The following is an 18,766-nucleotide window of genomic DNA, read 5'->3' on the forward strand; positions in this document are numbered from 1 at the left end:
TTATTCAATGTTTACCATATATCAAATATTTATATTCTCAAATACCTGTTAGAAAATGTTCAAACAATTCTTATGTAAAGTCTAGGGATCATATGGATCCCTAATTAGTAATGTTTCATGCACAGGGAGGGAGGGGACAGCCAAGCATAGGCAAATTTTTATTTCAGGTTAATGTTGAGGCTTTAAACTCAATAAATCTAATGAAGAATTAATGTCACCATCCCCCCACCCCCCCTTTCTGCTTACCCTAGTTTCCATCACCATGATGGGATATGGAGCTGATGGGCCACTACAAATATAGCACCTTAGCAAAAATGAAGAAATAATGTGCAGCTCCATTTACCATTGAGCTTGTCATTTTAAACTCTGCTTCACAATTCCATAAACTTGGTATAAATATAAATAGATACAAATTTTGACTAATATTTGGTACATTTCATTAAGTATACATTTTAGGCTAAAACAGAAACATCCAACTGAGACAGACGTCACTTAGTACTTCTGATGGCAGCATATTTTTTAAGTTTAAGACAGAGAGTAGATATTCACATATGTTATGGTTTTATAAAATAAATGCTCAATGTGCTTAAATGTATTATTAACATCTCTGGTAAGGTTCTTACCATAGGGCTGTTGTAGAAATGTACCGCACAAATTCTGTAAAAGGTAGAGGATCTGATGATGCTCCACAGCTACGACACACACACTACAGGTAAAAACATGTTTAATTTATCAATCATAAAACATAAATGTAATACATATATTACATATATTTATATATGTTATATATTATACCAAAGTACAAATGAATGTAAATAAATATAACAAATACAATATCTAATAAAGTGGTTAAGCCATCTCACCTGTTCATACAGAGTCATGGCAAACTTCTGGTGAGTGATACAAGATTTAGAGGTACACATGTCTGCATCTCTGCTTGGCACTATATGAAAATGAATCCTCTCCAATATATTTTCCTAATTTAAAAATTAAAAGACAAATGACTTGTGAATCTTACAGAAGATACTTCATAATACAACTATTTTTAACTTTATAAATTTAAAAATCTTTTTAGGATTTTCCAAAGTGTTAAATTTAACAGCACCATATATATTGTCAGCTTTTCAGCTTTCCTCTTTAATCAACCCTTCAAATACCGTTCAGTTATTCACCTTTTGTAGTATTAGCTTTTTTAAAAAATTAAATAAAAGAAACATTAATTTAATAAATATCTTTAATACCTTTTAGAAATCAATTCATGGTGGCTGACATGTAGAATTTAATAGAAAACATAAGTTTCCCATATTTGCAGCATTCTCACATTGAAAAAAACAGTTGATCTTTTAAAAATCCTACTTGGGATATTTTAATAGTCTGTATAACTCACATTCAAATAGCAATGACAAAGGCTTGCAATACCTACACTAACATCCTAACGCAAGAAATCTGCTCTGCAAACAAATTTCATATTGAATTTCAAATTTGTAATACAGAGCAATAAGGAATATTTATTTCTTTAACAATCCTTTTTAGCAAAAGCCTATCGAATGGATTCTTTATTTTTATTTAATGTTAATATTGAGAGACAGAGGGAGACAAAGCACGAGCAGGGGAGGGGCAGAGAGAAAGGGAGACAAAGAATCTGAAGCAGGCTCCTGGCTCTGAGCTGTCAGCAGAGTCTGACTTGGGGCTCGAACCCACAAATCGCGAGATCATGACCTGAGCTGAAGTCGGATGTTTAACCAACTGAGCCATCCAGACACCTCCAATGGATTCTTTTAATTAGCTAAACATCTGCCTCCTCTGACCCAGGAAATTTAAAACCATTCAATTATTTAAGCCTAAATTTCTAGATATTCTATGAATTATCAAACCATGTACTAGGACATTTCACTTAAGTGAAAATAAACTATAAAATTTGGTATTGTACAAAATATATTTATATTTTAAATAATGATCTATTATGAACATGAGAATTATGAAAAGTATATTTTAGGACTGTGTATGCTGTTTTGGACACACTTTAATCAACATGGAAAGTGTGTTAAGCAGTGCATTAGTCAAAGAGCTTTCCACCTGTCTGAGAAAATAGTAAAGGTACTCATTAAAAAAATGATAATAACATATAAATGTCAAATCAAAACCAAAAGTCATGAAACACACAGAGTTTTGAAGGGTGGGTAAGACAAGGATGCACTGAGCAGTATGGATTCCTTTCTATTGTTATAAATTTATGTTTCATTCCTCTCAAAATTCACATCACTTAAGGAAAACAAGCTAGTATCCTGATTGAGGGATTATCAAAAATACTTACAAAGCACTCTGCAGCATCATCCATAAGGCCCAGCTGAAATCGCTGCTCATCTTTGAAGCTTTCTGCTAGAGCGTGTCTTATATTATCCGAAGGAAGTGCTTTTTCTCGACTATGTTGAAACTGTGCAAATATTGTCTGGGGATCAACAAGTACATCAGTAAGCTTAAAGCCAACAACTAAAGAAACACTTCAGTAATTTCACTATAACAGAGTGAAACTCACACTATACCTAGAAATGGATATAGTCTTTTGCTCTAAAATTCCATACAAAATTTATTTCTATCAACAATGTATAGAAATGGTTGCCCCAGTCTCTAAATTAAGTGTCAGTGTGCACAGAACTAAATGAGTTCTCAGTTCCCATCCTCAGAGATTCTGATTGAGTATGCTGAAGTCAGAAGTCAGGGCAATTTTTAAACTGTTCCCCAGCTAATTCTGATCCAAGTTGTTTAAGGAAAAGTTCTAAGTTGCTATAAATCTAAAAGTATGCTATAAGAATTAAAATTATGTTAACCAAAAATAAATAAACCTCAGAAAATGACAAATGCTGGTTTAAAAAGAAACAAAAATTACGTAAGTTCAATGGGATGACAACTTCCCACTAATTAAAATTGTCTTTAAAAACTGACACTGTACAATTTGTATGAAGTCAGACAAAAGATGATGACTTTTAATTTTCTGAAAAATGTCTTAATTTTCAAATTATCAGTTTTCCTCACTTGAAGCATTATTTCTAAGCTAAGCCTAAAAAACGGTGGAAACACTCACAAAAACATGATTTAGGTATTAATCTGGTTTTCCATTTTCCTTATTGAATTTAAGGAAGAAAAACTATTTAATAAGTTCCAATTTTATGACAATCACTTTAGATGAGAGAAAGTGGGGGGAAAAAGGTTTTCAGTGACAACCCCACCAAATAAGAACTGGTCATATTAAGTTCTTAAATAATTAGCTCAAGGGGTATGTCACCTCAAAATCAATTTTTTTTTTCCAGATCAACATCTGATAGGCTAGGAAGATATTTCAAAAACCTGTTCCACTTCTGTTAAGAAAAATCTAATTTATAAATAAATAAGAAATTGAAAAATAAAGATGCCAAATGATATTAGATATCTAGAACTATAATTTTTAGGTATAATTACAAATATGAAAAAGCAAAAATATTTTAGATATCATTTCTTATGTAGGTAACAAACTTTTCAAGGTAATGTTTAAGATATTAATCCTACACAAGAGTGTCATTTATTTGTCATCTGTTTTTTGACTGCCTAGTATATGTGAGGCATCTTCACTAGAAAACAGACAAAAACACTGCCTTCGTGGAGTACACATTCTGATTGCAGTAAGGGGAAGGCAAGTAACTAATTATATGTTGGAATGTGATAGACACAATAGAGAAAAATAAAGACATAAAATAGAAGAGAGAAAAATAAAGTATTATAATAGAAATAGGGATGCTGAGAAAAGGGAGGTTAATTATTACCTAGGGTAGTCAGGGAGGGCCTCACTGATGTCCTCATTTGAGGACTGGCATAAAAGAAATAAGACAGGGGGCGTCTGGGTGGCTCAGTCAGTTGAGCATCCGACTTTGGCTCGGGTCGTGATCTCACGGTTCATGAGTTCGAGCTCCACACAGGCTCGCTGCTGTCAGCATGGAGCCTGCTTCAGATCCTCTGTCCCTCCCCCATTCATGCTCTCTCTCAAAAATAAATAAAAACATTTAAAAAAAGATTTAAAAAGAAGAGTGTAAGCTACAAAAACATCTAGAAGAAAAGCATTCTAGACAAAAGGAGTAACAATGAAAACACTCAGATGGAAGTCAGCTCTGAGAAATTGGAAGGAGGTAGCCAGTTTGGCTAAAGTGCAGTATGTGAGACAGGGAGTAAGTTTTGGAGGCAGGTAAGTGATTATGTAAGGCTATGAAAGATTTAGGCTAGACATTTTAACTATACTAGTGTTTATAACTGGACAAAATATCCAAAATTTACTGTGGTGTAAATAAAATGCGGTATTGTAATTTGATCTAAGGTAATTCTTCATCCCCTAACAATAACCCCATTTTGCCATGTTCTAAAAAAGAGAGTGTAAAATTGCCTTCTTTGGTGATTTATATTCAGGAATATAAATCAAAATAAAGCATAAAAATCGCTTTTTATTTTCTTGTATGTATGTGTGTGTAAAAATATTCAAGAATGTAAAAGAATGAAATGTTTATCTCTGAACATCTTAATAATAATCTTATATAATTTGTATAATCTTATATAATTATATAATCAAATATAATTTGATATAAATCAAAATAAAGCATAAAAATCGCTTTTTATTTTCTTGTACGTATGTGTGCGTAAAAATATTCAAGAATGTAAAAGAATGAAATGTTTATCTCTGAACATCTTAATAATAATCTTAGTAATTTTTAGGTAAAAATCTCAATGACATAAATGAAATGCTACTATATACATGATTCCCTGTTTCTGTCTTTGTCTCTCTTCCATCTATTCTCATCCAAGTAGCCAAACAGATCCAGTTGAAATATTACATCTAATTAAAACAGATTATATCACTCTTCCACTCAAAACAATCCTGAGACTTCCTAAATCGCTCAAGAGGAAAGCCAAGGTTCTCACAAAGGTCTAGAAGGACGTACACAATATGGACTCCTGTTCCAGTTATTTATTGCTCCGTAGCAAACCACCACAAAATGTAGATACTACAAATAACATTTATTTTGATCACAAGTCATCAATTTGGGTGAGAACAGCTCGATTCTGCTCCACTGGGAGTTATCTAGGACAGTTTGAATGCTGGAACCCAGAATCATCTGAAGGTTGCTCATTACATACAGCAGTTGATGGTGGCTGTTGGCACTACCAATCAGCTTGGGACTTCTGATACAGCTGTGGCCAGCTTGGCTTTCAGGCAGCATGGGGGCTCACTCCCAAGAATGACACCCCAACAGACAGAGCCAGATAGAAACTTTACCAGCTTTTCTAATCTAATCTAATCTCAAATGTCTGCAGCATCATTTCTGCTACATTCTATTTGATGGAGATGAATCCTTAAGGCCAGCCATATTCAAAGAATTAGACTCCACCTTTTGATAGGAAGAGTGCAGAAGAATCTGCAGATATGTTTTAAAGCCACGAAAATTCACCTTACTTCTGAGCTCCTCTCCTATCATTCTCCCCCTTGCTCAGAAAGCTTCCGCCACCCAGATTACCTTGAATGTGTCACACATACTCACCTTAGGACCTTTCCAGTTACTGTTTCCCTACTTGCCTGGAATATTCCATTCCGTCACCTCTTCCAGGTTATAGTTTAAACTTTCTCAGTGAGGCTTTCCTGGCTACTTAACACTCTCTATTCTCTTTCCCTGACTTACTTCCCCTCCTTTTTTAATTATTACCACCTAACATACTTTATATTTTGCTTACTTATTTTTCCCTGCCCTACAAGAATATATAAGCTCCATGAGGTCAGACGCTTTATCAGATTGTTCATTGCTGTATCCTCAGTAACTAGAGGTGCACAAAATTCAGTAGTAGCTCAAACGTTTTTTAAAATGAATAAAGAATTGTTTCAAAATAGTGAAAAATATAACATTCCTAATATTTTATACTATTTAGAATATTAATTTTCACTGTTCTTCCATAAAAGGGGGGGACCATAAAGCTGAATAAATCATATTTTAAGAATTCACCTTCAAAGCTCTAAGTCATCTTGACAATGAACTTTAATTTCAAATAAACTAACCAAATCTGTCAACTAAACCAAACAAGCTATCAAATAAAATTAAATTTTAAAAGGTTACCTTCAATGCACAAAATATACAGGCATCTCCCTGACAAACATGTCCAGTTAGAACCCGTAAGCTTCTTCGGAATATATCCAATTGCCATAAAACCTAAAAAATTGTAAGAAAAAAAACAGTGAAGAAAGAAATATAATAAAATTTTTCTTACTAAGATAAAAGACAGATTTCAATTATTTTTTTAAATGTAGAAGGCTAATAACTTCTTTTAATCTCTTGTGCACAGACATATACAACCCCTAAAACTAACAGCAACTATTAAACTGCTACATACATGTAGTGAATATATATAAGATGTGTTTAGAAGACATTCCTGTTGATTCACATGCAAAAACTGACAGACACAGAATAAGAAAAAACTAATTCCTCAGTTAAGGATTTTATATGAACAGGAAACATGCGACACTGAATGGAGAACTTGGCAGTGACATGAAAAAGGAAGTGATTATAATACTTGGAACAAACTGAACTTTAGCAAGGAAAAAAATTGGAGTTGAAAGGTAGGGTGTATCAAATAAGGGTCAGTATGTAACAGCAAGAAAAAAAAATGAGGAGGCCTCTGGTCACTGTATATTGAATGAAAAAAGGGCCAGCTGTGTGGTAACGGAGACAGCACAGTAAAAAGCATCAATAAGGAGTAATATGAATATATTTACTGCAATTATACATTTGTTAGTTGTTACTAAAAGACAAGAACAAATAAAAACCACTGTAACTGTTTCAATAAATCAATCCAGTACTTAAAATCATTCTTAAAAAATCTGAAAAATGTACAGTGAGGATAATTTTGCCTGCTTCATTGTTGTTCTTGTAAGGATTAAATAATATGTAATAATACATAGAGTATTTAGAGGAGTGCCCAGTACATAACTGGCACAAATGCCAGCTGCTATTTGTTGTTATAATTACTATTAAAAGAAACGGATAAGATCTCCAAGTTTCCCTTTAACTTTCAGTCATTTTCTCAAATAATAGAACTTAGAAACCCATTAACGAGCACTTATTTCTCCCAACTAGAAACAAAGATTAATAAAAACAAACGATTTTAATGAGTTCCTATATTTTCAATTACTCAATAACTAAAGGTCATTTCAGAATTTCCCTTTGACAGTTGCTTTTTCTTAAAGAAAACTAATAGAATCCATTTATCTATAATAAATAATTAGGTGTTTTACAAAGCACATGAAAATGTTTAATAATTTTCTTGCATATCATACGTATCAAATCATACCATAAAATACATGGTGTTGGAATTCATTCATTCATCCGCCAAGATGAAGACCATGACAGCACAACCTCGGGATGTGTCACAGCACTTTGCTTAATAATATAACATCTGAAGGCGGGCTACCTGGGTATTAATTTTGGATTTACTGCTTACCAGCTCTTGGGCTGACTTGAATAAAATATTTTCTGAAACTCAATTTTCTCATCAGTTAAATGAAGATAAAAGCAGCATTTACCTCTTAGGATTGTTGGAGGAATTAGATAAGAGAGAATATACAGTGTTCAGGTTAAGTACCAACACACAGTAAGAACACAATAAATGTGAGCTATTAAAGATTATAACTTTGTTTTCAGAGAATTTAAAACCATACCATATGTCATAACTACTTAATTTTAGTTACATCATCAGATAAAATTCTAAAATATTCAGCCAAAAGAAAATAGCTTCCATAATCTGCTTATAAGGCTAGGGAAGTGATTCTTTTCAATGTAACTGGAATGTTTTCCAGATTAGCAAAATGTTTAAATTACACTAGATCTAAACTATAGAAAAAATATTTTGTGTGACTTCTCTATACATTATTCAGTGTAATAGTTTAACTCTTATTTTAACAAAATAGCAAAAATTATTCTAATTGTAGTTAATCCTTATCCACTTCATTTTAAAATGTTGACTACAAGCAACCAATGGGTCCAGGGAGAAATCAAAGAAAAAAATTTAAGTGATATCTTGCCATCTGCAACAACATGGATGGACTCTTAAAGGGCAATAATGCTAAGTGAAATAAGTCAGGGAGAGAACAACAAATACCATAAGATTCCACTCATATATGGAGTTTAAGAAACAAAACAAACAAGGAAAAAAAGAGCCAAAATAAAAAATAGACTCTTAAATACAGAGAACAAACTGATGGTTGCTACAAGTTCAATGGGTCAGGGATGGGTGAAACAGATAAAGGGGATTAAGAGTATATTTATCTTGAGCACTGAGAAATGTACTGAATTGTTGAATTCTTATATTGTACCCCTGAAACTAATATGCAAGTTAATCACACTTGAATAAAAAAACAAGGGGAATGGGGCACCTGGGTGGCTCAGTCAGTTAAGTGGCCCACTCTTGATTTCAGCTCAGGTCATGATCTCGTGGTTTGTGAGTTAGAGCCCCGCATCAGGCTCTGTGCTGACAGCTCAGAGCCTGGAGCCTGCTTCAGATTCTGTGTCTCCCTCTCTCTCTGCACCTGCCCCATTTGTGCTCTGTCTCTCTCAAAAATAAATAACATTTGTAAAAAGTTAAAAAAGAGGGGGGGGGGGAATTGCTTAGAAATGTGGAGTGGGGGGAACCCCTAGGACAAATGAAAATGGAAACACAACGTTCCCAAATCTAGGGTATGCAGCAAAAGCAGTTCTAAAGACATTCACAGCAATACAGGCCTACCTAGAGAAACAAAAGTCCAAATAAATAAACTTTACATGTAAAGACTCTAGAAAAAGAACGAAACCCAAACTTAGTAGAAGGAAATATAATAAAGATCAGAGTAGAAATAAATAAAAGACAGACTAAAAAAAAAAAATTTAGAAAAGACCAGTGAAACTAAAAGCTGGTTCTTTGAAAAGAAAGAAAAAAAAAAAAACAACAATAAACCTCAAACCCCAGAATTAGTTTAACAGGTGAATTCTACTAATCATTTAAAGAGTTGGTAATTATCTTTGTCAAAAATTAAAGAAGAAACACTTCCAAACTCATTCTACAGAGCCAACATTACCCTGATATCAAAACCAGACAAAGATACAGCACACAAAGAAAGAAAATAACAGGCCTACAGTTCTGATGAATACAGATGCAAAAATCCTCAACAAAATACTAGCAAACGAAATTCAACAGTACACGAAAGGATCATACACCATTATCAAGTGAGATTTATTCCAGGGATCCAAGGGTGGTTCAATATCTGTAAATTAATCAACATTATGCTACATTAACAAAACAAAAATCTTATGATCTTAATATATACAGAAACAGCATCTGACAAAAATTCAACATCATTTATGATAAAAACTCTCAACAAAGTTAAATATAAAAGAAACATCCCTCAACATAACAATGACCATATATGACATAGAATAACATACTCAACAGTGAAAAACTGACAGCTTTTCCTTTAAGATCAGGGACAAGACAAAAATACCCACTCTGGTCATTGTTATTCAAGAAGTCCTAGCCACTACAATTAGGTAAGAAAAGAAATAAAAGGCATCCAAGTTGAAAGGAAGTGAAACTGTCACTATTTGCAAATGGCGTGATACTATACATAGAAAACCCTAAAGACTCCACCAAAAAACTCTTAGAATGAATTTAGTAAAGTCACAAAATTAACATGTAGAAATTAGTTGTTTCTATATACTAATGAGCTATCAGAAAGAGAAATTAAAAAAACAATACCATTTACAATTGCATCAACAAAAATAAAATACCTAGGAATAAATTTAACAAAGGAGGTGAAAGACCTGTACAGGCATACCTCTGAGATATTGCAGGTTCAGTTCTAGACCACCACAATAAAGCTAATACTGCAATAAACCAGTCAAATAAACTTTTTAGTTTCCCAGTGTATATAAAAGCTATGTTTACCCTATAGTGTCATCTATTACATGTGCAATAGCATTAGGACTAAAAAACGATGTACATACCTTAATTTAAAAATATTTTATTGCCAAAAATGATAACCATCATCTGAGCTTTCAGAAAGTTGTAATTATTCTATTGGTGGAGGGTCCTGCCTCAATGTTGATGGCTGCTCACTGATCAGGGTAGTGGTTGTATAAAGCTGGGGTGGTTGTACGATTCTTTTTTTTTGGCAGTGGTGGGGTGGGGTTGTCTTTCAGTAAGGACTGGAAACCCTGCTAGACAAATTCTAAAAGAGCTGTAACAGTCACAATTTCTTAAAATAAGACCATAAACCTTGCCACATTGCCTTCCTTTCACCAACTATCTTCATGTAGCATGCAATACTGCTTGACAGAATTTTACCCACAGAACTTTCAAAATTGGACTCAATCTTCTCAAATTTTGCTGCTGCTTTATCAACTAAGCTTATGTAATATTCCAAATCCTTTGTTGACTTTCAACAATCTTCATAGCATCTTCCAAGAGTAGATTCCATCTTAAGAAACCACTTTCTTTGCTCATCTGTAAGATGTTCTCATCCACTGAAGTTTTATGATTGCAGCAATTCACATCTTCAAGCTCCACTTCTAATTCTAGTTCTCTTACTTTTTCCACATCTGCAGTTACCTCCTCTACTAAAGTTGTAAACCCCTCAAAGTCATCCATGTACTTCTTCCAACTATTAATGTTGATATTTTGACCTCTTTCCATGAATCATGAATGTTTTTAGTAACATCTAGATTCATTAGTCTTCAAGAGTATTTTTAATTTACCTTGCCCAGATCCATCAGAGGAATCAATGCCTATGCCTATAGCCTTATGAAAGCTGTAGCCTTATGAAATGTTTTTTTGTTTGTTTGTTTTTTTGATGGAGTGCCCAAGCGGGGGGAGGGACAAAGAGAGAGGGAGAGAAAGAATCTTCAGCAAGCTCCATCCCCAGCATGAGCCTGATGCAGGACTCAATCTCACCACCCTGAGATCATGACCTGAGCCAAAATCAAAAGTCAGATGCTCAAACGATTGAGCCACCCAGGTGCCTCTGAAATGTATTTCTTAAATAGCAAGACTTGAAAGTGAAAATTACTCCTTGCAGAATGGATGTTGTGTTAACAGGCATGAAAACACCACTAATCTCACTGTACATCTCCATCAGAGCTCTTGGGTAACCAAGTGCATTGTCAATGAACAGTAATATTTTGAGAGGATTTTTTTTTTTTCTGAATAGTAAGTCTCATTAGCAGGATGATTTGATAAACCATGTTGTAAACAATGTGTTGTCATCTTTGTTGTTCCATTTAGAGGGAATGGGCAGAGTAGATTTAACATAATTTTTAAGGGCCCTAGAATTTCTGAAATGGTAAATAAGTACTGGCTTCAATTTAAAGTCACCACCTACATTAGCCCATAACAAGATATCCTGTCCTTTGAAGCTTTGAAGCTGGGCTTTGACTTCTCTTTTCTAGCTACGAAAGTTCTAGGTGGCATCTTCTTTCTATAGAAGGATGTTTTGTCTACACTGATAGTCTGTTGCTTAGCGTAGCCACCTTCACGAGTTATCTTAGCTAGATCTTCTGGGTAACTTGCTGCAGCTTCTACATCAGCACTTGCTGCTTCATTTTGCACTTTGTTATAGAAAAGGCTTCTTTCCATAAACCTCATGAACCAACCTCCACTAGCTTCAAACATCTCTTCTGCAGATTCCTCACCTCTTTCAGCCTTCATAGAATTGAAGATACTTAGGGCTTACCTCTGGATTAGGTTTTGACTTAGGGGGATGTTGTGGCTGATTTGATCTTCTATCCAGACTGCTAAAACTTTTTCCATTTCAGCAAGAAGGCTTTTTCACTTTCTTATCATTTGTATTTTCACTGGAGTAGGACTTTTAATTTCCTTTGAGAACTTTTCCTTTGTATTTACAACTTTGCTGTTTGGCACAAGAGGCCTCACTTTCAGCCTCTCTCGACTTTTGCAATGCCTTCCTCACTAAACTTAATCATTTCTAGCTTTTGCTTTAAAGTGAGATACATGAGGCTGCCTTTCACTTGAACACTTAGAGGGCACTGTAGGTTTATTAATTGGCCTAATTTCAATGTTGTTATGTTTCAGGGAATAGGGAAGCCCAAAGAGAGGGAGAGGCATGAGGGAACAGCCAGTCAGTGAAGCAGTTAAAACACATATATTAACCAATTAAGTTTGCTATCCCGTATGGGTGCAGTTTGTGGTGCCCCAAAACAATTACAATAGTAATATCAAGGCCAGTAATTACAGATCACCATCACAAATATAATAATGAAGAAGTCTGAAATACTCCAAGATTTTAAAAAATGTGAGTAAGCCACACAAAGTGAGCAAATGCTATCGGAAAAATGGTGTTCATAGACGTGTTTGATATAGGGTTGCACAAACCTTCAGTTGGTAAAAAAAAAAAAAAAAAAGGCAGTACCTGCAAGGTGTAATAAAGTGAAGCACAATAGAGCGAGGTATGACTGTACTCTGAAAGCTGCAAGACATTTGTTGAAAGAAATCAAAGATGACACAAATGGAAAGATATTCCATGCTCATGGATTAGAAGAATTAATATTCTTAAAATGCCCATACTACCCAAAGCAATCTACAGATTCAACGCAATGCTCATCAAAATAGCAATGACATTCTTCACAGAAATAGAACAAATAATCCCAAAACTTGTATGGAACCACAAAGACCCTGAATAGCCAAAGCAATCTTGAGAAAGGACACAGCTGGAGGCATTATGCCTCCTGATCTCAAACTATACTACAAAGCTATAGTAATCAAAATGGTATGGTAAACACAGGAATACAGAGACACATAAGTCAATGGAACAAAGAGCCCAGAAATAAACCCATGCTTATATGGTCAATTAATGTATGACAAAAGAAGAACGTACAATGGAAAAAAAACAGTCTATTCGATAGTGTTGGGAAAACTGAACAGCTACATGTGAAAGAATGAAACTGAACCACATTTACACAACATACAAAAATAACTTCAAAATGGATTAGAGACTTGAATGTGAAACCTGAAACCATAAAATTCCTAGAAGAAAAGATACGCACTAAGCTCTATCTGATATCAGTAATACGTTTTTTTGGGACCAATCTCTTTAGGCAAGGGCAAAAAAGCTAAAATAAACAAATGGGATTGCATGAAACTAAAAGCTTTTGCAGAGCAAAGGAAACCATCAACAAACCAAAAAAGGAGGACGCCTGCCTGACTGGCTCAGTTGGCAGATCATGTGACTCTTGATCTCAGGGTTGTAAGTTTGAGCCCCACACTGGGTGTAGAGATTACTTAAAAATAAAAAAATATTTAAAAAACAAAACAAAAAGGCAGGGGCACCTGGGTGGCTCAGTCAGTTGGGCGTCCAACTTTGGCTCAGGTCAGGATCTCACAGTCTGGGAGTTCGAGCCCCACATAGGTCTCTGTGCTGACAGCTCAGAGCCTGGAGCCTGCTTCGGATTCTGTGTCTCCCTCTCTCTGTGCCCCTCCCCCACTCGTGTTCTCTCTCTCTCTCTCTCTCTCTCTCTCTCTCTCTCGCTCAAAACAAACACAAAAAGAAAAAAAAACAAAAAACAAAAAGGCAACCTAATTAATGGGAAAAGAGATTTTCAAATCATACATACGATAGGGGGTTGTTATCCAAAATATATAAGGAACTAATAAAACTTAATATCAACATCAACAACAACCCAATTAAAAATTGGGCAGAGGACTTGAATAGATATTTTTCCAAAGAAGACATACAGATGGCCAACAGACACATGAAAAGATGTTTAACATGGAAATGCAAATCAAAACAATAAGATATCATTTCACAAGTATCAGATTGACTATTATCAAAAAAGACAAAAGAATAACAAGTTTTGGTAAGGATGTGGAGAAAAGATAACCCTCATGCACTGCTGGTGGGAATGTAAATTAGTGCATCACTACTGAAAACGGTAAATTTTAATAATGTCTACTTTTAGTAATTTCTTACAAGACATACTCCACAATTTATTTCTCAGTGGTTTTTAAAAATATTCATCAAACTGCATAACAACATTTACATTCTGAATTCTTAAAAATGAAGTCAGGTTTTTTCTAACAAAATCTATTTGAATAATTGTTTGGTCAGTAAGGATTGGCTTTGAAAATTAGTTTACATGGCACACATTTTAACATCCGGGACAACAGATCTCCTGAATTGAAGAGACAGAGGTGGAAGTTCAGGGACACCAAAGCAGCTAGAATTGGCAGGGCAGAGAACTGCAGAGGAGAGAGCTGCACAGAGCAAATACCAGAGCTCTACAGAGGGTCGCCTTTGAGTATTCAGGCAATACTGTGAGGAAACCACCTATGGCTGGGGAAAGAAGTATTCCAAAAGATTAGAGGGGATAGTGCCCAGAACTCAAACCCACCCAGGACAGTGCCTGCTCCCAATAGCCAAAGTTGAGTGCTTCATAATTCACAGATAATTGATTAAAGAAAGAAGGGTCTTGTCCAGTAGTAGATAAATTAATCCTAGATTAAACACAACTCTGGGACTGCCTGACAAAGCTTAAAAGTAAAATGATCAAACTGTTTCCAAATAAAGTATACCAGAACAAAGTTCAAGAATATTTCTAGGAATATAAAAATATCCATCACCCAACAAGATAAAACTCAAAATGTCTTACATCCAATAAAAAATTACTAGACATTAAAATAAACAAGAAAATATATTCCCAAATGAGGATAAAAATCAGTTGAAACCCATAATTTGCAGAATGACAGAATTAGTAGACAAGTACATTAAAACAATAACTATATTTCAAATGTTCAAGATGCTATAGAAAAGGCTGAACATGTTAAGTATAGACTTCAAAAAGATTTTTAAAAGACCCAGATCAAACTTCTAGAGGTAAAATTACAATGTCTGAAATCAAAATACGCTGGATGGGATTAACAGATTAGACACTGCAAAGGAAAGGATTAGCCAAGTTGAAAACATAGTAATAGAAACCATACAAAATGAAATCAAGAGAAAGAAAAAAAGATTGAGAGTGAAAATGAAAAGAGCATCAGTGGGCTGTGGGACAACCTGAGGCAACCACTTTTATATGTAATTGGAATCCTCCAAAGGAAGAGAGAGACAAAAAAGTTTGAAGAAATAATGGTTGGGGAGCCTGGTAGCTCAGTCAGTTAAGCATCCAACTTCGGCTCAGGTCATGACTTCATGGTTCATGAGTTCAAGCTCCGCGTTGAGCTCTATGCTGACACAGTCAGAAATAATGGTCAAAAACTTTCCAAGTTTGATAAAAATCATAAACCCACAGATCTAAGATGCTCAATAAGCCCAAACACAAGAAACATGAAGAAAACTATGTTGAGGCACATCAATATCAAATTGCTTTAAACTAGTGAAAAAAAGAAAATTTTATAAGGAGCCAGAGAACAAGGACACATTACATACAGAGGTACAAAGAATGACAGTTTTTCATTAGAAATAATGCAAGCCAGAAGATAAAGGGCCAAAATCTTTAAAGTACTGAAAGAGAAAAACTGCCAACTTAGATAGACTTCTTTAATGAGTAAAACTATCTTTCAAAAACAAAATTGAAACATTTTTTTACAGACACACAAAAGCTGAAAGAACTCATTAACAACAGATCTGACCTACAAGAAATGTTAAAAGACTTCCTTCAAGGAGAATAAGTGATACCCGGATCTACACAAAGGAGTGATGAGCAACAGAAACGGCAATAACTATGTAGAGGAGTATAAATAACCTTCATGGTACAGAGCAATGGAATGTTCATTTAAAAAAATATATAGCCACTGGAATATTTATCCATTTTCTGTACCATGTAAGTATACTTCACACAACTACATACTGCATTTTGGAAGCCAGAGAAAAGGACAGAAATAGAGAGAAATATATATATATATATATATATATATATATATATATATATATATGTGTGTGTTTCAAAAAAAAAAAAAGACCTAGAAAAGGGTTAACAGAAAAATATTTGTGATAGAAGCCCTTTCTCACAGCTGATTTAATTAAAAGCATTTCGGGGCGCCTGGGTGGCGCAGTCGGTTAAGCGTCCGACTTCAGCCAGGTCACGATCTCGCGGTCCGTGAGTTCGAGCCCCACGTCGGGCTCTGGGCTGATGGCTCAGAGCCTGGAGCCTGTTTCCAATTCTGTGTCTCCTTCTCTGTCTGCCCCTCCCCCGTTCATGCTCTGTCTCTTTCTGTACCAAAAATAAATAAACGTTGAAAAAAAAAAAATTAAAAGCATTTCATTCCACGTTTTTTTGGTATACAGTATTTCCCTATATCCAGTGCCATTCAATAAATATTTTCCTGCACTTCTCATAGCACTTAATGCCAGTGGGATCTTTAGGCCAGGGAAGAACAGTGACTGCCATTTAAGGGTCCCAATGTATATCAGAATGCTGACAGAAAAGCAAGGTTAGTACATATTTGCTAATTAAAAGAATTTCAACAAGGACTGAAGCAAAATGGATTAATTTTCAATTCCACTAAAATAGTGGTGTCTAAATTATGATACCACAGAGACGATTTAAGGCCGCAGTGGAAGGCGAAGGGAGTTTGAATCCTGAGAATTAACTGTGCATTCTCATTTCAACCCAGGCTATCTATGGGGATTCCACTAGATTCCTTTTAAAAGAAAAGGGGGAGGGGGGGAATAGATTAGTTGATTCAAAAAAACTATTTTATGTATTTCAGAAACATATTTTTAACTTACTAAACATTTTAAGTCAAAAGATGTTTTTTATAGCATAGATATACATTATTCTGTTGCAAAAACATTCCCATTTATATTAAACAAATAATATTCACTTGTTTATAATAAAAAAACAAAATGCCAAGCCAAAATATTTTTGATACAATTAAAAGTAATATTAAAAAGGCTTTCCAGTCAATAATAACTTTACTCTTAATTTACAGTATAAGAAACATTAAACAAAGGATTTCTTGAAAAGCACTTTTGAAAATTAAACAAGAAATTATGGTCTCACCTGTACAGCACTATTAAGAAAGCAGCTGTTTTGTCCTGGTTCATTTAACAAGCCTTTGGTAGGGGCTAGGGACAGCATACTTCCAGGCTGATAAGCTTTTCCAAGATTGCCACCAGGTTTCCTTAAGAATTTCACCCATGCCATTTTCAAGAAACTCTGTTTACATTAAAGCTAAGAATTATATATTTTACATGATATTTCTGATGATAAAAGGGATGATGTCTTGAATTGTCCACTTAAATTCAATGCAGTCAATTATAATAACATAAGTTTCCAAGTCCATATCTTTCCTGTTGCTGTAAATTTTTGATGACTTTGTCAAGCAAAAATAGGGTACACAAACACTGAAGTTCTAAAAAAGAAAGCTATTTTAAACATGATCTTAAAATTTTTATATGTGTTTAATTTTGTAAGAGAGTTGTATAGTTAAGGTAAAAAAAAGATTTTTTTTTTTAAACTGCTAAAAACAATGTCAATGAACAAATAATTTTCTTTGAAGTACAAGCCATTTGTCTTGATGATTTAAAAACCAGATGATACAAAAAGATGTTGAGTTCGCATTTGGCACGATTCCTTTGGTCATCTGTTTTCCTTATGTTTTTTTAATAAGAAGATTCTCTTTTCCAGGTGAAGCTATCAAAGGTGACTCCATATTTGTTATCAACGTGACTTCAAAGCAAATCTACAAGAAAGAAAATAAATGTTTAAATAAAAGTAAAGGCTAATCAAGAAAACTGCTACCTTACTATTTGAACACAAATACCGAATATATACCCAAGGAGGATTATAACTAATAATGTTCTAAAATATAAAAATGAAAACATTATTCTTCATTAAAAACTTTTAAAAAATACACATGTGACATCAATCACAACCTACTTGAACATTTCAATGGTGAGTGGTTTCATAAGGAAAATATTTTACAGAAAACTAGAATTAAATTAGATCTCAGGTAGTATTTTCAAAAGTACTAACTTTGTTGTCAACACTAAATTGCCTTGTTTATTAAAACAAATACTTATACAGACATTCTATGTTATCTTTCTTACACAGAATCATATCATTTTCCCAAGAAACCCAGGAGATTTTACACAAATTGATATGCATTAAATAACTCAGAAGAGGGGCGCCTGGGTGGCTTAGTCGGTTAAGCGTCCGACTTTGGCTCAGGTCATGATCTCGTGGTTCGTGGGGTTGAGCCCTGTGTTGGCTCTGTGCTGTCAACTCGGAGCCTGGGGCCTGCTTTGGATTCTGTGTCTCCCTCTCTCCCTGCCCCTCTCCCACTCATGCTGTCTCTCAAAAATAAATATTAAGAAAAAAATTTTTTAAATAAAAAATAAATAAAATAACTCAGAAGAAACCTTAAATTGATAAACAAATCCTGGTGAACTAAAGTAAATTTCTACATTATTCACAAATGCATGTTCTTGACTAAAAGGACTTTAAATTTAATTAAAAGCAATTATCACTGAGGTGCCTGGCTGGCTCAGTCAAAAAAGCGTGCAATTCTTGATCCCAGCGTCATGAGTTCAAGCCCCAAGTTGAGTGTAGAGATTAGTTAAATAAATAAAATTTTAAAATAAAACAAGTATTATTAATAAGTTTTGTTTAATCAATTAAATTTCCTTCCTATATTCATTCACTCAACAAACATTCACTGAGCCAGGTATTCCGCCAGGCACTGGACTAATAATGAGGAAAGGCAGACAGTAATACAA

At 34.3% G+C, this 18,766-nt stretch overlaps 1 protein-coding gene and 1 pseudogene across 2 annotated transcripts in view; both read right to left on the reverse strand.

Moving 5' to 3' along the window:
• USP53 (ubiquitin specific peptidase 53) overlaps positions 1–18,766 on the reverse strand; it is a 64,924-nt gene that overhangs the window by 32,344 nt on the left and 13,814 nt on the right. For both annotated transcript variants that reach the window (XM_015077486.3, XM_015077485.3), the window contains exons 2-6: positions 17,049–17,730; positions 6,126–6,218; positions 2,315–2,449; positions 864–977; positions 624–706 (exon numbers count right to left, since the gene is read on the reverse strand). In XM_015077486.3, coding sequence (XP_014932972.1) covers positions 624–706; positions 864–977; positions 2,315–2,449; positions 6,126–6,218; positions 17,049–17,192 — 569 coding nt within the window. In that variant the 5' untranslated portion in view covers positions 17,193–17,730. The remainder of the gene's footprint in view (positions 1–623; positions 707–863; positions 978–2,314; positions 2,450–6,125; positions 6,219–17,048; positions 17,731–18,766) is intronic.
• On the reverse strand, positions 10,219–10,284 carry LOC113600946 (uncharacterized; annotated as a pseudogene).

This window comes from Acinonyx jubatus, chromosome B1 (genome assembly GCF_027475565.1).
Source record: "Acinonyx jubatus isolate Ajub_Pintada_27869175 chromosome B1, VMU_Ajub_asm_v1.0, whole genome shotgun sequence".
NCBI classification, from domain to species: Eukaryota; Metazoa; Chordata; class Mammalia; order Carnivora; family Felidae; genus Acinonyx; species Acinonyx jubatus.